The 24,848-nt window shown below is 45.8% G+C and overlaps 1 protein-coding gene and 2 long non-coding RNA genes across 25 annotated transcripts in view; 2 read left to right on the top strand and 1 right to left on the bottom strand.

Annotated features, from left to right (window-relative positions):
* Positions 1-25: 25 nt before the first annotated feature.
* LOC129737349 (uncharacterized) lies at positions 26-7,392 on the bottom strand. Its single transcript, XR_008735111.1, has 3 exons — positions 7,093-7,392; positions 1,911-2,082; positions 26-649 (listed from the first exon to the last, which is right to left on the bottom strand). It is a non-coding gene; the product is annotated as an uncharacterized LOC129737349 (long non-coding RNA).
* LOC129737350 (uncharacterized) lies at positions 2,102-4,172 on the top strand. The gene is made up of 2 exons (XR_008735112.1): positions 2,102-3,002; positions 3,045-4,172. It is a non-coding gene; the product is annotated as an uncharacterized LOC129737350 (long non-coding RNA).
* CTCF (CCCTC-binding factor) overlaps positions 6,396-24,848 on the top strand; it is a 36,645-nt gene continuing 18,192 nt past the window's right edge. For 2 of the 23 annotated variants that reach the window (XM_027806900.2, XM_027806902.2), the window contains exons 1-3: positions 10,775-10,923; positions 12,596-12,791; positions 15,038-15,150. Coding sequence is in view for 10 of the 23 variants with exons in the window: in XM_055726648.1 (XP_055582623.1) it covers positions 18,875-18,928 (54 nt within the window). In the remaining 13 variants the exon portion in view is untranslated. Of the gene's footprint in view, positions 6,604-10,773; positions 10,924-12,595; positions 12,792-15,037; positions 15,151-18,810; positions 18,929-18,951; positions 19,109-24,848 lie in introns of those variants that run through there. The other 21 variants (XM_055726653.1, XM_055726656.1, XM_055726654.1 and 18 more) reach the window with 18 other exon arrangements.

The following is a 24,848-nucleotide window of genomic DNA, read 5'->3' on the forward strand; positions in this document are numbered from 1 at the left end:
CCAGGGGCAGGGTAAGCAAGTTGGGATCAGCGCAGCAGGCTGGAGGGTGGCAGCGGGGCATAACTGCGATTTCTGGCATTGCCCTGCCCTGCATCTCAGCCACCAGCAAGCTCCAGCCTGGGCCAGCATGTGGGGCTGCTGGGTGCCTCTCGCAGCCAGGTGTGCTGGAGACCCAGCAGAAGGTACAGAAGCCTTGGCCCTCCTGGCATGGCACAACCAGGGCAGAGGATCACCCTGGCCATGCATGGAACTGCGCAGTCCCACAGCACCCTCACTGTCCTGCCTTGCAGGGGTGCCATCACTGTGGCAATTTGAATGCCATTTCCAGTGTTGTCCTTATAAATGTGCAGATGAATGCTTCTGGACCGAGGGACAAAGCTGGGCTCAGCTGGGCGTTTCTCAGGTGCTTGGACAGCTGAGGATCAGCACTGCTCCCACGGTGGCCTTTGGTTTCACCAAAAGGGGAGCAGGTTTCTTCTTTTTGGCAGTGGAAGGAGTTTCCACCTTCCCTGAGCTTTGCAAGAGTTGCCGAGATGTTGCCAAAATTTGGCTGCTGGGCATGGGAAGTGTCACCCAAGGTGGCTCAAGGTGGCTGTGTTGAAGCTGTACAATGGAGATGCCCAGCCCTAGCTTCTACTGTCTTCTGTACCTGTGGTGGAAACGCAGCTGAACTGCTTTTTCAGACCTGTTCCCATAAGGATTTGGCACCTCTTGGTGCAGGTCTCATCAGTGAGCCACAACGGATCAAAGACTCGCAGAATAGTTGCGATGGGAAGGGACCTTTGGAAATGCTCATGTACTCCCTGCTGCTCAAAGCAGGGTCAGCTAGAGCTTGGGTCCACATCTGGTTGGGTTTTGAGCATCTCTGAGGATGGAGATGTCAGAACCACTCTGGCAAGCCCATGCCAGTGCTTGACCATCCTTACAGAAAAAGCTTTTCTGGAGTTCTAACTCGAATCTCTGTACTTCAGTTTCAATTTGGTGTTTGGTCTTTCACTGGGCACCACTGAGGAGCATCCGCCTTCTTTAGCCCCACCAGGTATTAACACACATGGAGAAGAACCCCCCATGCCGGGGCCAGCCTTCATTTTTTCCAAGCTAAACATCCCCAGCTCTCTCAGTCTCTTCTTATAGGACAGCTGCTCCAATCCCTTAATCATCTTAGTGGCCCTTATGATCCTGGGAGGGGAGTAGGTTAGAGTAGCAAAGATGCCCCGGATGGCAGCAGAAGGGACCCCTGTGGCACTGCCTGCCACCCACCAAAGCAGGCAGTGGTTGCAGGGGCACTGCCAGCATGGGTAGAGCTGGAGATTTACAGCCCCCAGGCCAAGCAGCAAGTCCATCAGTGCTTCCCAGGGTTTCTACGCAAGTGCCAGTAGGTTACAGCCTCCACGTCCTTCTTCCTCACCAGAGCAGAGATTTTTGGCCTGGCTCAGGCAGAATGCCACATGCAGCTGGACACACAGGGCAGGGCCATGCTGCAGCCCCACACGAATGCTGCAGAGTGCGTCATGGTACATGCGCAGGGTGTCCCAGGTGGGACACTACCTCAGCGTAACCCCTTTTGGGTGCAGATTTACCTGGGATGGTGGCAAGGGGGTAACCAGGAGCCACTTTGCTGTATCACTGCTCACTTAGCCTTCTTTCACCTACCTTGGGAACTGGACAAACCACAGGAGGGAAGAACAGTGTTTCTCCCAAAGCGCTGCATTGCACCGCCAGCTGCAGGCAGCAGGAGATGTGGGATATGGGTCCCAGCTGGCATGTGCAACCGTGGATAAGAGCACCCAAGTGGTGGAAAGTGGCTCAGCCATCTTAGATGTTTTGGTTTGTTTTTCCCCTGAGTAACCCCTGCAAATAAAGCCAGCCCAGCGCTCCAGCAGTCAGAGCCACAAAGTCAATTCACTCACCTGCGTGTGAGTCCTCCTTGCCCTGCCGAAACCCAGCCCCGTCCCTGCAGTGCAGCACCACCTGCCAGGATAAGTTACACCTTGGCTGTAGCGAGACTGGAGCAGGAAAGCAGCCTTCCGTCAGGGCGGGCAGGGAGCTGCAGGTCAGGACAAAATGACTCTGCTCCTGGAACTGCAAAGAATAACCTCATTATTTATGTGGTTTTAAGAACATCTAGGGAAAACATCCCAAGGAGATTAATTTAGGAATCTGTTGCCCAGCCCCTTGTCTTAATGGGTCTATGCCAGCACTGCCAAAGACCTCTGCCCCATGGACACTGCCAGGTCACCTGGAATTGCAGGACTGCCATTTTAACTGGAATAAAGTTAAAAAAAAAATTTTTGATTTTTGGACAGCACTCACTGAAGTTTGCATCCTGCTTAGGTTTGGGGTGGGGTTTTTGGTATTTTTTTTTAGGGTTGGGGAGGAGTAGAACAACCATTACAAGAACCAGCTGTTTGAAAGGAGGCAGGGAACTCAACTTTTCCTTCCAGGATTTAACATCTCCTCAAGCCCTTGTGCAGGAACTGCAGCACTCCATGGGGTGAACTCCCTGGGAGCCACTCTCACAGCACACGGGGACAGACACAGCACCGCAGAGCTCGTTTTGCAGCAACGTGCTTGCTATTTCAAAGGAGACCATGTGCCAGCACCACATTTGTCAGCCAAATCTGTGTCAGCGCTTGAAACATCTCCCTCTCGTATGGACGTGCTCGTGCTCAGCAGCTACTTGCTTTTCTTGCAGGAGCTGCAGCCCGTGGGAGGGTGTCTCTGTCACGGTTACATTACCCATGTGCTCCGGCTTTGAAAAGACATTCCTTTTCCCCATTTACTGCTGTTTTGCTTTTAGTTAAATGCATGCATATGGATTCTGGAGCAGTCTTTGGTATCAGTTTTTACTTGCTGGTCTCAGGGTAGTATCCTGAGGAGCCCCTGCAGATCATCAGCACAAAATAACCAATCAGTTTATCATACCCTTCTCTTGGATGGCATCGGGGCTGGTGCAGGCTGTGACACCAAGAGCACCCACCAGCCAGAATGACCCCAAGCAGGTGCTGCCACTTGCACCCACCAGCCAGAATGACCCCAAGCAGGTGCTGCCACTTTGGAGCACCACAAGCTCTGATCACGCCTCATGAAATGACTTAAACCTGGATGTCACGCCATTTTTAGGGGGCTTTAGTTTGGGAATCTCTGGTGTGAGCCGCCACAGCGTTGGACCTCTCACCTTATCCCAGGCTTGTATGAAATCATGTTTCCAAGGCATTCACCAGGGCACTTAGAAACGATTCAAACAGCTAAGCAGTCTGCATTGAACCACAGCAAAGCAACAACATCCTCATGATCATTGACATGTTCTTCACAGGGCTGTCAGGCACATACATATGGGCTTGTTCTCCGAGGGCCACTCCTAAGGTGACAGCTGGGGCCTCATTTCACACAGAGACCAAAGCGTGCTCCAGGCAGCCTCCAAAACTTCATTTAATGCTGGCTCTCAAACTCCACTACTGCCTGAGTGAGGAGAGCGGTGGTGACTCCCGAGGGCTTGTACAGCGTGAGGCTGATGGAAGGACAGAGCTAGGAGGAGCAGGGAACGAGGCAGGTGAGCTCACTCAGGACCTCAGCAAGGTGGCCAGGAGCTCCTTGGCTTTGGTTCTTGCCATTCTGCTCACAGGCAAGGTGTCTCTGGGAGAGACCTCACTCAGGCCTAACTTTTCTAGGAGCGTCTGCTTCTGGGTGGCTAATTCGGACAGGCTTGGAGGATGATTTTCAGGAGCATCCACAATTAGGACTGAAGCTGAGGGCTTGAATCCTCTGCAAATCAGCTTGAAAGCATCTCCAAGTGAGGAACCCAAGATCAATATGTCAGGGGGGGCACTTCTGGCTGAAGTCCAGGAATGGGTGCTTGCTGGAACAACTTCCGTTTCCTAAGCAGTGACACTCCGACTACCAAAGACAAGTGACCGTTTGTCACAGGATGGCTACAAACAAAAGGCAGAGCACTCATTTACCCCCAGCCCTGGATGCGTATTTGAAGGAACATAAGAAGCAATTTTACATAAAGCCAGTGCTCCTCTCCATTTTGATTTGTGCCTGAACTAAGTTTTTAGCTTAAGGCAGGATTCACAGCTACACATGAAATATATGTCATTCTCCCCAAAATTACAGCATGAGAATTGATGGGTTGGCAGCTTAGAATATATGGAAATTATTTTTTTTTTTTTAAATCACACCACAGAATCTCATTTCCCCAGAAATGTTCTCAGCAGATTCTTCATGCCATACTGAATTAATTTTCTTTTACAGCAACCCACCTAGTGGACGAAGGGAAGGCAACGGACCTGAGGCTTTCTGGATTTTAGCAGTTTTTCATAGTCCAACAGCAGCTGGACTCAAAGATCCTTGTGGGTTCCTTCCAGCTCAGCATATTCTGTTCCTATAATTCAAATTTCTCAGGCAATGAAGACCCCAGAAGTCATGGTTGTGGGCTACACATCGTCACTTCTCTAATTAATGGTCACTTTTGCCATTGCTTTGTAACTAATATTTTCTCCTTCAGCCAAGGCTGAAGACACAAAGCCACATCCTTGTGACTCAACACAGCTGGTCCCCCCTGGCTGCTTGGTGAGCTACAGTTCCCTCCCTGTAAGGAATTAATGGACTCAGCCTGGTGTCATAATCATCAGCAGGCAAATTGGACTCGGTTGTCAACAGCCCCAAAAGGAGTATCGGCGCCTACAATGCAGCCCCACAGCACTGCCCCCGGTGCTCTGCTTCTTTGCAAGGACTGGGAGAGCTTAGGCAGGAGAAACCCGTAAAGCAGCGTCAGGGCCCTTCTCACTCACCACCTCTCAGCCCACCCCCCCTCATCATGGAGCAGCAGCCTGCTAGACCCTTCTCCATGACACGGTTCAGCAATACACAAGCATTATTCAGACCAGTATTTGAAGCCATAGTTTATGCATGTTAACATATGCTACATTTGTCTGATGGTTTTGTTGCTTGCTAAGCAGGTTGGGGTTAAGCCCAGGCAGTCAAACAGCTTTTACTCTGCCCTGCAGTGATATCTCAAGAGGCAAAAAATTGAGGAAAGATTTTTAACATCAGTTTCTACTGTAACAGCCTTACAACTCTTTTAGTCCTATCAGCACAGGTTTGTGTTGAAGTCTCTCTATACATATAGTCTTCTCTCTGAATTCCTGGCCTTATTGTCTACCAGGGACTGATGGAGGAGTAAAATGGAGCAAAACTTGCTCCTTCCTTCCAACGTATATAGGTTTTGAACTATTAATATTTTAACCCATTACTCTGGCTCTATTTCACATGCTTTTATGGAAAGAAAATACAAAGGGGATGCAGCATGAGCTCATAGAATTCTCCCCTCAGCTTGCCTGTCAATCAGCTATGGGTCTGCAGCAATGTTACTGAAGATGAAAAAGTATGCTAAACCCAGAAGATTCAGCAACACAGGAAACTGCAGAAAATTAAAGACATGCAATCCCCTGTGCTTTCTCATACAAATTTGCCTATCTTGCTATGAACGCTGTGGCTGTTTCCACCTTTTTGGTGGTGGAGGGGGAAAGGTGCAGACAGCAAACGCAGCACATCCAGCTTCTGATGGACAGGACCTGACCGCGTTAATTCCCCTAGAAGCTCCCTGCGAAATACCTGGCACCACATTCACAATTCCTGCAGCACTGAAGCTAACTCGAGCAGTTTGTCCCACTTGATTACAAGCTTGGCAAGTCCCAAGGTCCTTTAAAACCACCAGGCAAATACCGTCTAAATCCAGTAATCTGTTGGTATTTATACAATTGCACTGCAACCTCCTGGCGATTAATTCATAGCAGTATTGCCCCCTCTTCCAAGAAAAGGTGAGAGGAAAAGACTGTCCTTCTAAGAAAAGCATCAGTCTTTGAGCCAGCGACCCCCTCCTCAGAACGGCGGGGGGCACCTATTTCAGCGTGGGTTTTTGCCGCGGCCCTCCCCCGGAGCCGAGGCACAGCCTCCTACTCGGGTGGGCCTCGGGGTTCCTCCTGAGGGGCTGCCTCAGCTTACGCGAGGGCTGGGAGAGGCGCGCAGGGCCGCGGGCGCTCGACGCCGCCCGCCGCTCGGGCCGCCGGTGCCGGAAACACCGGGGACACCGGACCCCCGCGCTCGCAGCGGCCAGGGCACCGGGGGCGCAGCAGAGGGGCGCAGCAGCCGGCAAGGCTCGATAGGGCCCGGCCCGGCGCGGCCGCCCGCCCGCCAACGACGCGTGACGCAGTGACGCACGCACAGGCGCACGCCGGCTGACGCCGCGGGCCCCCGCGTTTGAAGTTGGCGCGCGACGCGCACCCTCCCGGGCCCGCCCCACCGCTCCCAGCCTGCCCCGCGCGCCCGCTTCCCCGCGCGCCCTCCCTCCCTCCTCCCACCCCTCCCCGCTCCGGCCGCCGGCCGCGGCAGCCGCGCTGGCGCAAGCGCACTCCGCCCGCCCGCCGCCATTTTGTGTCCGAAGCGACTGTGGAGCGATTAAACCGCGGGCTGGTGCTGGGCGCTAGCGGCGGCCGCGGCGGGGCGTGCGGGGCGCGGCGGCTCCGCGGGGCCCGTGGGCGGCGCGGGTCGGCGGCGGGGCCCGGCGGCCGGAGCGAGCTCGCTGGGGTGCGGGCGCAGGTAAGCGGTGGCGGGGGGTTTGCAGTCGCTTTCTCCGGCCTCTAGGTGTCACGATGGGGCTCCGGTTCGGCTGGGGCCCCGCAGCGGCCGCCGCCGGGGAAGCAGGGGGCTTTGTCTCCCTCTATCGTCCCCAGCGCGGCCGGCGCCTGCCTGCCACCGCCGCCATTCCCCACAGCGCGGCGCTGGGCTGCGGGCCCGCCCGGGCCTCCCTTCCCGCCGTCCCCGCCCGGCCGAGCCGGCGGCCGCGACTCCATTTTCTTTCCTTTGTCTCCTCCGCCCCGCCACCGGGGCTGATTACCGCCCCCTCCCCTCCCCGCCAGTCGCCGGGCTCCCCCCCCCTTCCCTTCCCTTCCCCTCCCGTCCCTTCCTCCTCCCTTCCCCCACCTTCCCCACCCCGCCGAGTCGGGTCGGGCTCGCTCCCCACCCGCCCCGCCGCCGCTTCCCCCCCCCCCACCCCCCCCACCCCGCCTCCGCCGCCTTCGCGCGAACCTCTGCGGGCCTCGGCCCGGCGCCCTCCGCCCGCTGCCCGTGGCCTCCCTTGGTGTCCGGCCGGCTCCTGCCCGCGGGGCGCTGGCGGCGGCGGCGGCTGCGTGTCCCGCTCCTGCCGGCCGCCGCCTCGCTGCGCTGCGTGTGCTGCGGAGTGAGAGGCGCTGCGAGGCGCAGAGCGGGACTCGAGCTCCCTCTGCAAGGCAGGCTGAGCAGCGCCATGCAGCACCGGGGCGCGGGCACGGCTGGGGGGCGCCCGCTCTCGCCGCGCTGCCCGGCCGCCACCCCCCACCCCCCCTCGCCTCTCGCTCCGCTCCTGGGGAGCGGGTGTCCCGCCGCCCCCCCCCCCTCCCCGGGTCCCCGCGGGGCTTCAGGCCCCTCGGCGGCGCGGCCGGGAGCGGGGCGCAGCCGGGCACCCACCGAGCCGGTGACAAGTTGTGTCGCTTGCTTCGCCTTGGCCCGGGCGCCCGGTGCCTGCCTGGGGACCCAGCCCGAAAGCCCGTCGCAAGCCCCGGTTTTATCCCGGTTTTATCCCATTTTCTTGCATGGGGCTGTTCTGTGGCCAGCCGGACGGGGAGGCACAAAATCCGGTTCTTTTTGTGATGCAGGAGAGGAGATCGCACATATTCTGTGTGTAGACAATTTGCTTTTTGTTCTCAGCGTCAACTTTAAATTTCTTACAGTAAATGTCTTGACGCGGTACCAGATTCGGCCTTGCTGTCGCTTTGTGAAATGACTTTGATGCAGGAAGGGGTTTTGTCATGTTGTATGCATCCTTTTCTGCTCGGTGTAATCCTTAGGGCTTGCACGTTGGTGAGAATGAGCTCGCTTTTCTGTTTGTGACTTCCTTTTTTTGTTTTTTATTTCACGCAGCTTTCCCCCTCTTCAATAAATGCACGGCAGTTCCTCACCTCCTGCCAGTTACTGAATTTTGGTAATACACTCCAGAGGTGTTGTTAGAAGTACCTGAAATACTGTTTACCACTTCCAGCATACGTGTGTTTTGTTTCAGTGCAGGAAGTGTGTAAATATTTTTCTCAAGTTCTGGTTCATTCTGCTTCTGCAGAGCCTGTTGAATTTGCAAAGGAGTCTGTTGGGTATAAGACACAGCTCTGTATTGTATTCAAGCTGTGGTTCTTACTTGAGCCGTACCGAACATTCCACTTGAGTATGGAAGACATCATTAGAACTGAAGCAAGGAAAAGAGCAGTTTTAGCATAAAAGCAAGCCTTGCTTTGCCCTCATTTTAGGTTGATACATGTTTTTTTTTACTTCCATCTTGCGTTTCTTCTGGATGTATAGAGCTAGCTCAGTTTTAATGTCCTCTCTACTTACACTATACATGAGAGAGGTTATTAGGATGAACAGAATGGCTTCATTAACGCTCTTGAAACTTTGTGGGATATTTTGGAGGAGCAGTGTTAGAACAGAAGGTGTGAAACTTGAGGCTCCCATAGCCTCAAGTGGCCTTGCAAACTGAGGTGGTACAGCGAGTCTCATCCAGTTTGGACAGAGCTTGGGAAACTGCCACTACGGCGTTAAGCTTTCTGGCAACTTGTGCCTGCAGCGTTATTGAGGGAAAAAAGCTATTTCAAGAACTGCTTTTCATATTAGTGGGCTTATCTAGAATATGACTCGTAGCTAATTTGTGTGTATCGCTACCGCTCTTACAGCTGCAGGTTGATACCTGCCTGACCCATGTTACTCAGCACTAACCTGAAAAAAATAAGTATACATGATTACTGACTTGCTTAGGAATTTCTGCAGGGAGCCTACTCCGGAACGTAATTTCTTCTTTTCCTTTTAGTACTGCATGTTGAAGAACAACTGCTTTTTCTGACAAAGATTTTTTGGAAGTCAGGTGTTGATCATTATTAGGCTTATCTGCTCTCTCAGAAGAGCCGGCCTATTCCTTGCCCTATTCCTCATGCTTTGGCAGATTCTTCATCACTCGTAATGGCAAGCTGTGTTGAGTTCTGACCTCTGGAGAGCTCTTCCTGCTCTGATGGGCTTTTTTGTACATTAGCTGTTTCAGATGTATTATATATATTGATTCTGTTTACATAAAAGCTCTGCGATTCACTCATCCTGGCAACTCTTGCTTCTCTCACCTCTTCTTTACCAGAGAGGGAATGCTTGAGGGAGTATTAGAGCATTGGGATCACAAATGCTGTTTCTTCCTGTGCTTGCATGTGCTTGAGAAATACGTGCCATAAGGAACAGCTGCTGCTGCTACCCGCACACATGAAGGCACGCACACACTGGCTGAAGTGCTGGTCATCAGCTTCCACACTGGAGCTGAGAGAAACCAAAGCCTTGACTCAGTGGTTGTTCTGTTTGTCTTAACTCACTGAACTGTACTGATTTGTTTTCTTAACTTTAAACCTCTCTTCATCCATTTGGCTCTAGTTCAGATGCCCAGTTAAGTCTGTCTTGTACTAAACCTTGATGTTTTAATACAGTATCAAGCTCTACTGCTCTGCAGTGCTACGTGGTCTTAGAGATGCATACAGTTCCAGAAAATTTCGGGGGTTTTTTCTTCAAAGGTTATACCTACTGATCATAAAAGCAGTCCAGAACACAGCTTTTGTTCTGTCATATTTTTTGCTGAAATTTAGAAAGAATCTCTGTCCTGTCTTGGGTACGGTAATGGAAGATGTTGCTTTTTTTTTTTTTGTACTGTGGGCTATTTGAATTGTGTTTAACAGACCCTGTTTTCCTGCTCCTCCTGCTTCTCAGTGATGATCCGTCATTCTTCAGGAATTAAGTGAGATATGCTTATTTTAGACATATTTAATGTGAAAACTAACCAACACCTGCTCAGCTGAGTGATCTCAGTATTTTCTGATTAACAAAAATAACCTTGAAAGGAAGAGTACAATGAACATGAGGTGGGTAGGGAGTTTTATATTTCAGGTCGTATTAACATGCAGGTAACTATACACTGACCAACTTGGTTTTGCTGTCTAATATAAATGAAAGCTAAAGTGAAGTTTCCCCTCATTTAGTATTATAAATATTTGGAAACTATCAAATCTTAACGTCTTTTCAATATGGTTCTTAACAGGTGAAAATACAGAAGTAGTGCAGAAACAGCTCTCAAGAACGGTGCAGGTAATGTGTGTTGCTTAGGGGAGATCTGTGATAGAACGAATGGATTCCTGAAGAGCTGTTCTTTAACTATCCCTATGTCATATTGTGAGTCATAGATGTTTACAGTTGCATTTCTTATGTAAAGGTCTGGTTTTAGAGACCCTTCAGTTCCAGCCTTTGTGCTCTTTGCTGTCAGCTACCTGAGGATTTTGGGGTGCTGTATGAAGTTGATATTAAGAGGCGAGGCCAGGTATGTTTAAAAGCATTGAAGAGCAGAAGTAGTGCAGTGACCAGTTAGGAGATGCTGACCAGTTAACATAGAGGAGGGCTGATGTACTGGTAGCAGTGCAGCAAGCTGTGCTGCAGGGTGTTTTCTTCACAGCCCGTGGTTCAGGTAGTGTGGCCGAATACATACTGTTTTGTCAGTCAGCTGTCGGTGTCGTCTTATTTTTCTGCCATAGCAACAAACTCATGAAGTTTCTAAAGCTTCATGGGTTTCAATGGAGAGCTTCACTCAAATGGTAAGAGACTGTGAACTAAGTTCAGCTTATACTGAAAGTCTTACTTTACCTCTCTTCTTTTTTTCCCCAGAATCTAAGAATTTCTGTTGGCATCATTGAACTTGTCAAATTCTAACAAAACAGAAGCCAAATCACAGCTTGTTTGGAGCGTAAAATGCACCTTTGTCTGTATTATTATGCATCATGATTAGAAGCTTGTATGTGTCTCAAAGATCAGCAGGTAAAGTAGCTATCTGTAAAGTAGAGGAGAAAGTAGTTTGGTCCAATTATATACAATATATTACTTGCCATAACTAGGATGTCAGAGTAAGCCTTACTCCCACTTTCAGGTATTTAGAATGAGATTGCTGTTCTGAAAGGTTCTGAAATTCCCGTTGTGGGGTTTTGGTGTGTGTGTTTTTTTTTTTTTTTTTTTTTTTTTTTTTTTTTTTAACAAACCAAAACGCAAACACAAGGCAAAACGTAAAACAAAAAACACCCAGAAAGCCCACCACCAAATAACACTGGGAGGTGAGAGATATGTTTGCCTTGGCTAAGGTATTTTTTTCCACTTCTGACACTGGAATATCCCTAGCTGTAGTACTGGAAGGAATATTGTATAGCTGATGCACTTTGGAATGCTAGGGAAATTCCACGAGGTCACAGAAGTGCAGATGTATCACTATTAGAAGGAGGTGGAGTGGATGGACATGGCAGCTAGTCATGCAGTGCTGTGCAGACACCTGAGCTACCCTGGGTATTTGATTAGCACTGCATGCTGATCATGCATGTATATGGTTTACATTATTACCAGCTCTCCCATTTATTCTTGATACAGAATTTAGTTAACAGGGAGAGAAAAGTATGTAATTATTCCTTGTAAATAAGGCTTTAGGGAAAAAAGGGCTTGTTAAATTTATTACCTGACTTTTTTAAAGGTATCTCTCTTGATGTTAAGGATCTTAGAGAATATAAAAATCAATACTAAATGTCTGTAAATGCGATTCAGCTCAAGATAGTTCAGGAATAGTCTGGGGGTGTACAAGACTGAATAGTTTCCATGGATGTTCAGCAAAAACTGGTAATTGCTTGTCAGTTTGTTTTTGTTACTGATTTTGTTGGTGCAAAAGGTCTGTTGATTTAAAACTTCTGTGTGATAGAATTGTGGTTCATGGAAAAGCAAATGGCACTAAGGCAACCGTTACGATTGTCAGGTGATGTAGGTGCATGCTAAGGTTGCCCTATGTCAAGTTGGAAACAAGGTGATTCAGCTGAATTTAAATCAAGGCACATGGTATCCCGGAAAGTTGTGGCTGAGCTGCGTTTTGGAGTCATAGTGGATGAATAGCTCAAATGTGAGTTTCTAAGGTGATGCTGTGACAAAGAGGCTAATGTAGTTCTCAAATGCAGTAATGGAATGAGTTGCATTCTTGCCTGTGTGGGGTGGGTTGAAGTCATTACCAAAATACTATGTACAGTTCTGGCATCAGCACTTAAATAAACAAACAAAAAACTACTTTCTGCAAGGGGGATTAATCTCCAGTTTGATGGAAATGTAAGCAGTAGTGCCATGCAGTGAAGTGTTAAGCGTTAAATGTGCAGCTTTTCAGCATAGCTGAGAGGTGACTTGATTTAGGGTCCTCAGATACCTCCCTGGCAAGATAATACTGGATATTAATGAGCTTTTTTAATTTTGCTGACAAACGCAAGAAGAATTTATAACTGGATAAGTTCAAGTTAGACTTTTAAGTTTTTCACACTGCAGGTGATTAACCATTGGATTATGATAGGAAGAGTGGTTGTGCATTTCTTAATTTCTTAACATCTTTGAATCAAGATTGTGGCAAAAAATTCTGAATGTTGCTTCAGCCAGCTGCAAGTTACTGAACTTCTTTTGTTTCATATACGTTTAGAGAACTGTAATTCCTCAGAGGTCAGACTTGGTGATCAAATGAATGGTGATCATGCCAAAGAAAAGAGATGGGGAGCAGCTCTTCTTCTGTTTCACCAGCTTCCCTCTTTCTGAACAGGGTAGGTGTAGGACTTCTCCTCAGAAATCTGGAACGTGCTCAAACCAGCAAAATCTTCTGCACAGGAGAAAGTAAGCAGGTATTGGTATATATTGGAGGTGTGTTAAATAGCGTCCCATATATTTAGTCCAAACTTGTGACTCTAAAAAATCCTTATCTGTGGCTGCAGTGTTAGTGAGCTGTTGGTAGGATGGACGTTGCTTCTTGGCTGCCAGGGCACAGTGCTGGCTCGCGTTCAGCTCGCTGTCTGCCAAGCAGCCTTAGGACCTTGTCAGCAGCGCTGCTGCCCAGCCAGTCACTCCCAAGCCTGTATTGCTAAAGGAGTTCTTCCTTCCCAGTTCATAGCATGGAAGACGCTCAGTGAGGCTGAAGCAAAGTGATTTTTATTGAATGCACTTCAGAAAATAATAGCTTTGTAAAATTACTTTGTGTTAAAATTACTTATTGAATCATATCTTATATATTGTATGTATATATTACATGTATTGTGTGAAATTAGTTTATATGCAGTGATCCTCATTTCGAAATGGATGCTGAGTAAAGTACTGAATTAATCAGGAGTGAAACTAGGGAGGGTAAAGCTGTGGAAGAAGGATTAACCAGCACTTAATAATTTTGAGCTATGATAATGCATCATGTGTGGAGACTTGACACAAATGTTTGACACTTTATGAGCTCCGGAGTGTTACAGTGAGTAGCCTGATGGTGGACTGAGCATTTCTTGGTGGAGATGGCTGAAAGGACTTTACATGTATTACATATGTTAAAAAAGTGTGAAGGGGAACATGTAAGCTTGAGAACTGTCTTAGCTGCAGAGCTGACTTGCATGTAATCCACGTGCTCCTCTGGATGGTAATTTCAACAGAAGCACCTGGTAATTGAGTTTGGCAATTCTGGTTTCTTCTGGCTGTTTGTAAGAAGGCAGGTAGCATAGCTCTGCTGCTACCACTTCTGTGTTCTTTGTAGAAATTCATTCTGTCCCGGCTTGATTGCTGTTCTGGGGTGTGGTTTCTAGCACTTGCACAAGGCCAGCTTTTTAGGTAGATGCAGGGAGTTTTGTGGTGAGCGTGTAGCTTGTAGGAGGAAGAAGTGGGGAAAACACACCACAACTGATGGAAAACCTGTTTTGGTAAGAGACCGTTTAGACGCTGTAGGTTTGGAAAGGTGTCAGCAGATCCAAATGCAGAGATCCCCAATCCCATGCCTGGGCGTTGGGATGAGGGTGGTAAACCACAGACGTGACTGATGGTTCTCCCTATGCAGCGTTTCCAGTTTGAGCTGTTCGAGGCAGACTGCTGGACTAAATGGACACAGATCTCTCCTTGTAGGGCTTTTTTTTTTTTTTTTATGTTCATGCTGGAGAAAGGATTATTTTTTTTCTCTTTTTCCCCAGCTTATTGACAAAGGCTATACAAGTGTGTTTACAGCTCTTGCTATGTTGAGAATAACACCACAGCATTTAGGGGAGTAAAAGTCACGGCTTCCCATGAAAATTAGGTTGGCTTGCATCTGGACTGCTGTGGCCCCATCTCTTCCCACTTGCATGCTGGCAGTTGCATCACCAGGCAATGAGTTGGTCAGCTGAATTTGCTTCATGGGGGGCAACTAGATGTAAGTGGGTGTGGAAAAACTGCAGTCCTGAGTTTGATTTAGGCTTTTGTGGAACCATGCCCCCAAAATTTTGAGATAAGTAGAGGCTTTCTATAGAGGTAGTTGAGACCACAAGTAGTAATGGCCAGTATTCAGATATTCGTAAATGTTTCTTACTCTGTTGAAATAGAGCAGTAAACTTTGTTGTATGCTTAAAATCAGTGTCGAGAGAATTGAATTCTCCCATTGTTTAACAACGAAAGAGATGTTGTTGCTCTGGACTGGCTCCTGGAAGAGCTTTTCACTGCTGTAGAACCAGTAGTGATTTTTGGCCAGTTACTTCAGCTTCTTGTATGGTTTCTCCGTCTCCTTGTACTCAATTAGCAAAGCTGTTTCCTTGAAACCACCTCTAACATCCAGAGATTTAAAATGAAAGCAGGAAATGCTACTGTATTAAAAATGCACGCCTGTGTTGGGTTGTACATACTTGATGTAAGTGTAACAATACTACGTTTTAAAATAGTAGCTTTCTCCTATGTGCTAAACTGTTTGCAGTGGAGGTGTAATGTAAACTTTAATTTTGCTTTTCCAGTATGTACTACAAGAGAACCCTTTATAGAGACACTTGAGTTTTCAGATTACATGTTGGAAAAAATTAAAATGTTCAAGGCTAATAGTTTCAGTCAAAGCTTATCAGATTATTAAAGCCTTTTTTCTTTTCTTTTCTTTTTGGAGGATGGAAGAAGTTAGTGTTATCCAGCATTCCTACTGAGTATATAACTTACTGCCACTTCTGATCTTTGAAGAGAGGTTTATCGCTTCCTGTGGCGATACCGAATACTCAAAAGGTACTCATTGATTACTTGATCCTTGCCTGCTTTCCGTATTAATGCACTCTTCTCCTTTCGGCTCAGGAATGACTACTGTTGACTGCTACCTAGAGCATTAGATGAACCTAGAGTAGTTTATACTTGGCTCCTGTAGTGTGTGTGGAAATAGTTTTGTCTTGTTGAAGCAGCTGCATCCTCTCCCTGTTCTACCAGCATTTTGACCTACATGAAGAAGAATTTGGCAGCTTCCATGACAGTGTGATGGAGCAGATTATCAAATATTCAGATGTCTGAGTTGCTTGACATGACATCTGTAATGTTTTTGGAGACATCGGCTTTGAGTGCCTTGTGCAACAAATCCTTAGGGATGTTTTTTCTCCAGCTCCACCATATTCAAAGAAGGGAATAGCACTGAATGTTTGTCCTGCTGTTATCAGTCCATCTCTCCCTGGTTAGAAGTATTTGATTCAGTGCAGTTATTGGTTGGTACGATAAGTTACCACTGGTTCTTCTCCCAGAGCAGCCTCTTCAAACAGTCTGTCCCGTGCTGGCAGCCAGGGAGTATTTTCAGCCACCCGCCGGCACTCAAGATACAACCTCTTGTTAAGATTTTGGAGAAAAGAGCCCACAGTAGTCCTTATTTCCTCAAAGACAGATAATTTTTTGTATTGGTTTATATTTACTCACTGTGGTCCTGGGTTTTCTCCTTCAAATTACAAAAAGTAGCGACGTCCCTTGTCAGTGTTGCTTCTGCCTTTTCTAGTCCTTGTAGGAGCCTTGTCTGATATGGGTCTTCGTACAGCCCTTCTTTGACTTCATATCACATGTGGTTTTGTGTCTCCTAAACAGGGATACGACAAGCCTGTGCTCTTCTAATGCTGTTCTCCTAAATGCTAGGCAGCTTTGTACATTCACCGCTCTGAAAGTGCAGGTCACTAGTAGATGGCAGAGAATGACTGTACTTCTGCACGTTAACTGAAGAACTGGTCAGTGTTTGAGATCTTGCCTAAGTGTTCCAGGTCCTCTAGAACTTGTGTGGAAGTGAATGCTGAGACCAATAAATCTTATGGTCCTAAGGGTATCGTATAACTATGCAGCATAGTTATAACTGCATAAATGAAAAAAAACCCTCACTGATCTGTGTCTGAAGTGTATCTTTCATTTTATATAGTGCCAGAGAATGGTAAAATAATTTGAGTTGGAAGGGACTTCTTCTGGTACCCTGGCTCGATGCAGGGCCATCTTTGAAGTTAATGAGGTTGTTTAGGGTGGCATTCAGCAAATATTTTCAGTAGCTGAAAGATCAGAGCTTTCACAACATCCCTGAGCAACTGACTCCAGTGTTTGACCACTCTGTTGCAGCTTGCCTGTTGCATCTTGTCCTTTCACTGTGCGTGTCTGAGAGTGTGGTTTCATCTTCTCTTTGCTTTCCTGTTAGGTAGCTGAAGGTAGCAGCAAGAGCTCCCCTGAGCCTTCTGCTGGCTGGCTGTGCCAGACTGTCCTTGTAGCTCTTGTGCTCCAGCCACCTCATTGTTTTGGCAGCCCTCTAATGGGCTCTTTCCTCTGTGTGCTAAGCTCAAAAATGGACACGTGGAGCATTTTAAATTTGCAGCTTATCCCTGTTTTCCTTCAAACTTATCAAACCTTGCCCATATGTCAAAGATCTGATTGGAATGTGAATTTGTGCAAGGTGTCTTATGCCAGAAAATATACTGGATACTATAACAGGAGTAACCGTCTTTCCGGTAAAGGTGGGTGGTAGTGGCTTTCCTTCCCTCTGGGATATCACCATGGAGTGAATCAGAGCAAGTGTGCCTTGCATTTTTGAAGTATGTATGTTTGCAATGCTGGGAAACTGCTCCTTGGGTTGTACGTTAGTAGGTTGATATTTTTTAAAGTGGTGTCCGAGCTGCTTGCCTCAAAACATCACATCAGAAAACTCCAGTAACTGATTCTCTAAGCAGAGTCAGTAATACCTTGTAAAGAGAAGAGTGATGGTAGTGCCTTGCATTAACTTGCCATCAGTTGTAACCTGCAGATGACCCTGTAGACCATTCTGAATTTGTGTTGTCTGTAGTGTGGAAAAGAACTGCAGCTATTACTGTTATGTTTCTCTTTTCCGCTACTAAGAGCGGAACAAAACAGATCTCTCCACTGTCATTTGCCAAGCAGAAGATGAGGTTTGAAAATTAAAAGAAATTTTTTTCTCGATTTAAAATTTCAGGAAAACCAAAGTTAGGATGAAAGAATAGCAGTAGATTAAAGGAAACTTCCATTCAATTAAGGACTGTTGGAGGGTCCTGGTGTGTTTCTTCCAGGGTGATACAGTTCCACACGGGAGGTGTTCACTTAGCACCAGGTGTCTTCTGGAGAAGTCCTTCACTCTTCTTAAGGCTTTTCTGTGTTAATTTACGAGTTTTTGGAAATGGTGGTTTTCCTCAGGATTACAAGTCAGGCATAAAAACTCAGCTACTAACAGTAACTTCTTTAATATGCTTACCGCCACTGCATGCAAGCTCTCACCAGCACAGAGCCTGGCGAGGATGCAGCTAGCATCAGCAGTCTTAATGTGCCCTTAGCAGTGGAGCACACCTCATGTATCCTCTGAGCATCCCCTGCTCTGGTCAGCGAATATGTATAGCACGTGTTATTTTTACAGAGTAAGTTGTAAGTAAGAGATCAATTCCAAATGTTTTTCTAAAAAGCTTATTATTACTGAGCAGCTACAACTCCAGCAAACTTCTTATCAGTAGTGCTCTCTGAAGCTGATAAGCAATTAAAAATAGACTTGCCAAGGAAAAAATGCAGCCAGAACCCAGACTTTACCGTCTTGTACTACATAAATGATGGAAGAACTGGGGTGGCGGGAAAGTACTTAAATTCAAAGGGTGTAGAACTAGTGTGAAATTCAACACTGGCCCGCATCGCTGCGTGGAGCAAGAATACATGCCTCGCTGGAGAATTACTCCTGTGGAGTTGCTTACTGTTCCCAGGCTTTTTAGCATGTGTGCACATTGAGGACTGAAAAGGATTACAGATGAGTGATAGTGTGATGTCTTGTAAATATTTTAGTTCTGTAAATGTGAATATTTTAAGTTCTTAATTTATAAGGGTAATGAAGCTAGCTTTGCAACGCTTTGACAAGCTGAGGCTGTTTTTCTGCAGGGTAACCAAGGTTAGAACTGGGTTAGAGCTGATTTTGTTACTTTATTGATAGTGTTACTTGCTGCATTGACAGTATGTAGTAGGTTATACTTGCTCTTGTTTACACCCCTTTAACAATAAAAACTGCTTTAGTGCTGTGATTTGCTGTTCCACAGCGCAGGAGAGAAAGGCCATCTGAAGTAGGCAGAACCAGCTCTAAAATGTCATATTGCACTCTTAATTTGACATGGGGCATGCAGAGTTTTAGGTTGTAGGAACTGCAGATGCTGGAGAGTTTGAGAAGAGGTAAAGAGAGGAGTTTGTAAAATGAATTCGTTCTTCCTGGTGGAAAGTTTTGAAGCAGATTAAAATACTCTTGGTTTTGTTTAAGGCTTTTTTGATAAGTGAAGGGGTCCTCAAGCAGGGATCAATGTTCTAAGAGGTGTGAGACTACGCGTTTTCTGTTAAACAAGCATTAAATACTCAAACAGTGCTTCCCCCCCTCCCCTTCTCTTCCCTTTCTTTTTTATTTAGTGTCACTAGTACGACTCATCTGTTCTGTTCCAGAACATCAAGAGCTGCATGAAGAATAGCCAGCATGAAGAGAACAAATCAGTCCAGGCAGAAGTGCAGAAGTATCAAGAACATAAATGTAAATTAAGGGGTTTTAAAGCGTGGTATGCATTCCATGCCGAGGCAGTAGTTTCCTGAACACTTAAAGCTTTCACTGTGCTGGAAGAAACCCTCTTGCTGTACTTCTCTTTTGGCTGGCCTGAGTGTTTGGGCACACCAGAGGCCTGGTCTGGATGGAAATAAGTATCTTTTTGGCTGGGTGAGTTCTGGCCTGGATTAGTTTCCTGACCAGTTAACTGCAGTCTTAGAAGTGCTAGCGCTAACATGAAGAGTAGTTGGGGTGATGTGGGTGGGAGCGAGTGGGCCATTCAGAGGCAGGGATGGCTTCTCTGACAGTTAGTGTGCTTGAAACTGAGGCCTTACTCCTGGTGGAAAGTGTTTTGGTTTTTTCCTCCAAGGTTGAGTGCCTTGGTGGGATGACTTTTTTTTTTTTTTTTACTTAATTTGCTTTGAAGGTTGATTGTAACGGCACTTTTGGGGCCAAATGTATGAGAATATTTGGAACATGAGTCCAAATGAATTAGATGTGTGTATAAAACAGGTTACTTAAAACTTGGCCATGAGGGCCACTGTCTAGGGTTTGTCTGGGTTTGATTCTATTCACATCTCTTCCAAAACTTACTAATTCAGAAGAACTTCCCTGTGATCTGTGATTAATAAGCAAGGATGACTTAATTTAGCTCCAGCAGTTGGTCTTGCCCACCACCCTTCTACCATAGGTGCTTTCAAAACTCTTCTGGAATTTCCTGTCCCTGCTGGAACAACAGCAAACTGCACCTCTACATTTGGCAGCCTGACATTAAGTTAACTAGCACTGACTTCATGCATCAGGGTGTAATTTGTGAGGTGGCTAATAGTCCCTGCATGGGCAGCTGTTGTTCGTGGGGTAGGACGTACTTTACCATCCCAGGGATGAGCACCTCCTGCTCCTCTGATTCGAAGCCTGAATTCCCTTGTCCAGGCAGAGCATCGCTACTTAATGAGTACATGTGCAAAGGTAACAGCTGTTCCCCCCTCAGAAGTTTGAATACTTGTTTTCCTCTAAGGCTTTATCTAGATCAACAAAATCCAAATACTTGTAGCTTATCATGAAGTCTCCAGAATGCCATGAAACTTGTTGCACTGCTTTCTTCTCAGGTGTGGTAGTGTCTGGTGTTGCCGTTTTGATATCATGCAGCACTGCATCAGATAGCCAGAGAATCCTGTTCTGGTCAGACAGATTTTGAAGAAACACCTGTTTTTGCTGTTAGCAATTTGCTAATAGCTTAAGTGAAACCCTAATTTAATGTGTAAGGGGGAAGATGTCCACAAATACTTCTTGATAAAATTATTAACCTTTTCCAGTATCTCCCCTACAGTATTAGACTTTACTTTTTGTGGCAATGGAATGTACAGGCTGTTTTAACCCGAAATAGTTTTACGTTCTCAATTTATTATCTTCAAGTGTTTTCAGTGGTCTTTTGTGAGCTACTTCATCACTTCTATATTATGAAGAACTGTAAAAGGGAGGGACTGGTTCAGTTTTATGATCTAGTATCAGATGAAAATTAATTCCTCTGACTCCTATTTCTAAAGTGTAAATATTTTACACCTGATAAAATTGCATGTTTGTCCTTCTGAAATGAACTGTCAGGTTAGCAGAACAGAATACCTTTCTTGAAATATTAAAAAGGCCAGAGTTTCCAAAAACATAATTATGGAAGTGTTTAATTCACATTTCTCTGCTTTCACTGGAGAGGTCTGTGTATGACTAAAGAACTAGTGTAATCTGGTGAGACTGCACTAGCGCTATTGGAAAAAATAGGGGAAAACTTAAAACTAAAATGTAAAATAATGTTAGCTAGGAATGGAAGGAGAAGTTAAGGAAGAATGGAACAAGGAAGGTTTAAGGACAAGAATTATTACTGAAATTGTCCCTACTGCCTTCTCAATAGAACTTTAATTCTCCAAACGTAAAGGAAAAACAAGGAAAAAAAAAAAATTGTTCTTCTAGAGATAAAGCTGAAATGCTTCCACCAGACTGCCTTCTTCATTAAGGCGTACCATGTCAAGTTAAGAGTTAGTTATAGCCCAACTGACTTGAATATGCGTGGGATTTGTCAGTAACTGCAGTGATTCTTTTTTTTTTAATTATTAGTATTATTTTTCTTTACAATGTACGTTTCAAGCAGTTGACATTATTGTATTAAGCTTTCCTCTCAGATCTAGGCTACAGCTTATGATGGCGGAATTAGCAGTGTCAGTTCTGGGTGAGCTGTGGTTTTGGGGCCTTTTGCCACCATCGGGTGCAGGGACTAAGAGGGAGCTTGTTCTGCAAACAGCTGGGGAAAGGCGGGGAATTGAGTTTCCTTCTGTCTTGCTGGGTGACCCTGTATGTACACTCTGTTTTCATGTCTTGCACCATGTGTCTTCCCTTGAGTTCTTGATCCAGAGCAACAAGTTAACTTTATCCTGAGTAACCGCAGAAAATCGCAGGGTATGCTGCTTGGTGACTGAAAAATAGGGGTCATGCTGAATGAGGGTTCTCATCACTTTGAGTTATTTAATGAGAAGTGCTGAATGTTTGAAAGAGCTCTGCTAAGATCTCTGGGCAGGAGCAGCAGCTGGGAAGATTGCTTTTGTTGGTTATAGAAGGAGAGGAAAAAAGAAAACGGGAGGGAAAAAAAAAAAAAGGCTGGAGGTAGTTGTAGGAATGTCGCAGGATGCGTTTTGATTCTTATTCAATACCAAGCTAGGTGTGGGTAATGAATGTCCTGTAGCCAGGAAGATGGCTTGGCTGTGCTCTCGAGAGTTCATAAGGGTAAAAGCTAAAGTTTTATTTTTGATAATGTCTGGTCCAAAATGTGCTACTTTCACACAAGTAAAAGGTAAGTTTGGTTCACAGTTAACAACTAATTGAATAAAATGGTAGTGTGTGGGTTTGATTATAGTTAAATGGTATTGAATATAAACAGGAAGGCGCCCACAAACTGGCTGTGCCCCAGAAGGTTTGCAGGATGCTGGAGAGAAGGTGATTGATTTCACTGTGGTGTGTACTTGGATGGCACGAGGTTGAGGGACACAGCTCAGTGTAGCCACCCAGCTCCTGGGATGCAAGGCTCTTGGTGCTCTGGTTTGCCTAGAGCAGGTGCTGCTGCTTGCGGTGGCCCTGGCACTCTTAACCTGCTCCCTTGACTGTGTCTGCCCACGCTTTCTCGTGGGGAATTGGACCAGGAACCAAACATGTTCTAACATAATTAGTTTTTCCCTGCATTAGTTTTTAGCTGGAATTAGTTCTTGATCGAGTTCATTATGGTGAGTGAATTATTCTATCAATGCGAAGAAGGGAAAAGGTGAGAGCAGCTCTGCCAGCAGCAGCGCTGTATTTTCCTTCTTACAGGGATTATGCAATGATTATGCAAGTTAAGAATGTTGTCTCCTGTCTGGTTAATGGAGGGAGAGGTGGGTTCCTCCAGACGCTAATTTAGTGTAGGGATGCACTTACAGGCTTTGAATCACTCTCTGGAAGAATGTATCCTTCTCCCTGCCCTGTTCAGGGAGGCCAGCCTTCCAGCACTGACACCTCTGTTGGGTAACCACCAACAGCACTTCAGACACTGCCAAAGCTGACTGTCTGAAGTGACTGACCTTTGCAGGGTCAGTACTTAGGGAAACCATCCTTCTACAACTATATGTTTGCAACTGCACCTATCTTTCCTGTAGCTTTTTTTACATATTTCCTGGGGCTTCTTCACATTGACAGGCCACTTTTTGTACACAGAAAAAGCACAAGCATTTATTAACCCATGATGAAGTTAACTCTTCTGTTCTAGGTTTCTTGCTTTTCCTTTTCCTTACTCTCTCAGAGGTGCTAAAAGATTTCTCAAAGTAATTGCTTAATAGTGGATTAATGAGAATGTCTTGGTTTTTTTCCATTTAAAGCTTGTAATAGATGCTTGTGAAATGGTGTATTTGATTGTTTTTATTTTCAGCGCTAGTGTTATAAGTGGCAAGGAAGAAATGAGAAAACAGCTGACAGTAGGCACAGCAGTCATAACCAGTGGCTGTGGATTTTAATGCAGTAGGCTAATGAAAGCTTTAAGTTTCCAGCATGAGAAAATTACTTAATAGAATAAACTTATCCCACCTTTCTAGTTATTGTGTTTTGTAGTAAATCTTTAATGTTTTGCATGTGATTGTACCATGAAAGTATTCTGTCCCAAGTTGTTCATAGGATGCTACTTGTTCCTTAAAGTTTTGAGCTTTGTCCAGTTGTTTCACGTTCCTAGGCTTACCTTTAAAACGAAATAGAAGAAAGAGTTGGTTCCCTCTTTCACCTGTTCCTAAAGAGTTAAATGCAAGATTCTTAAGCTTTTATACAACCTTTATTTATAATTGGATGCTTAAGTAACTCAAACCCTGTTAATCTTCTCTATTTCTGTGGGCAGTTAGCAACAGAATTGGATGAGAGTCTAGTATGAAATTCCAGCCTCTACGTCTGTATCCACAGGATAACCTGTGGGTCTTTGGCTTTATGCACAGCTAGCCTGTTTGGATCTGGCTGAGTCTTTTCTCTGGGATGTAGTACCATGGCTGGACTGCTCCTACAACACCTTGAGCTGGGAAGCTTTATAGCAGTGTCTGTGATGTGCTGAGACCAAGCTAGCAAACTGTACTTGGATTTCATGGCCCTACACAGAGGTCTCCAAGCATCTTCCTACCGCTTCCATAATGGTGTCAAGATTTTTTGATTCTGGTGCCATACCGCATGGAGAACAAGAATTGGTGTGCTTTTAAACTGAGAGAAGGAATCTTTGAGAAGTGGTTGCACATACACCTAGTTCATACTCTGCATTTGTTGCCTGTCTAGGGGTACTACTGGTATGCCCAGGGGACTGGAGTAATTACAGTGAATTGGAGCAGCGCTAGGGAAGGCTATACTTAATGCTTTGTGGTTTATGTATATCTATTTGCTTTAGGAAAATTACATTCATGCCATGTTCATCTTTTATCAGAGAAGCCCTGCTGGAGGAAATGGAAAGGCTACCTGTTAAACTGCCTTGTCTTGGACTGTGCTTTGCTGGGAGGCTTCTCAGAAGAAAAATAGGGCTATTTCATGATGGGGAAGGAGAATGACCAAGACTCCTGCAGTTACTTTGCGTCCGCTAATGTCCTTATGTACTTATAGACAAACATATTGACTGCAAGCAGGAAGAAAAAAACACTAAATGCCCACTTGTCCATAAACCCTGTTGGACATCTTTATTTTTTAAAAAATGTTTTCCTTGCTTTAAGTGGCAGAAATCTGCATAACTGTAGCCTCTTCAGTGAAGTTTTTACTTACTCTTCAGCTTTTAAAGGTTCACAGGGTATGCAGGAGAAACGTGTCTCCCCTGTTCTAACATGATGCTTTATTTCTACTCCCATATCAATTTTAATAAGTGGGTAATCCATAAGTGTCAAAGCCATGACAGTTTTGGAGTAGGATGTGGATTGACTTTTCAAAGTGTGAATGTGTTGCAGGGTGTGGTTTTATTGCTTGCACTAATGTAGCTGCTGATATTTTCATTATTCTGTGAATGCCAAAAATTTACTGACAGCTAGGATTTGGCCTCATTGTTTCTATTGATTGGTTTGTCAATTTTTTTTTTTTCAAGTGAACTGTATATTATAGCACTAAATCTACTTTTCAATTGCTTTGAATGTCCCACAGTGTTTAATGAGACTGTGCCTTGTTTGGCAAAAAATAAATAGTTTGTTGTTGTTTGGTCCATGAAGCTTGATGCAGTTCAGAGTTTGTTTTTTAAACATTGGCTGAGAGGCAGGCAAATGCCTCTTTGACAGTAGCTTTATTATAAATAACCCAGCCAGAAAAACATACAGTGGCACTAACCATCCTAATATATAAACATCTGTCTGGGTTTGTACTGTCTGCGTTGACATCTACAGCAAGTTGTCCT

This window comes from Falco cherrug, chromosome 14 (genome assembly GCF_023634085.1).
Source record: "Falco cherrug isolate bFalChe1 chromosome 14, bFalChe1.pri, whole genome shotgun sequence".
NCBI classification, from domain to species: domain Eukaryota; kingdom Metazoa; phylum Chordata; class Aves; order Falconiformes; family Falconidae; genus Falco; species Falco cherrug.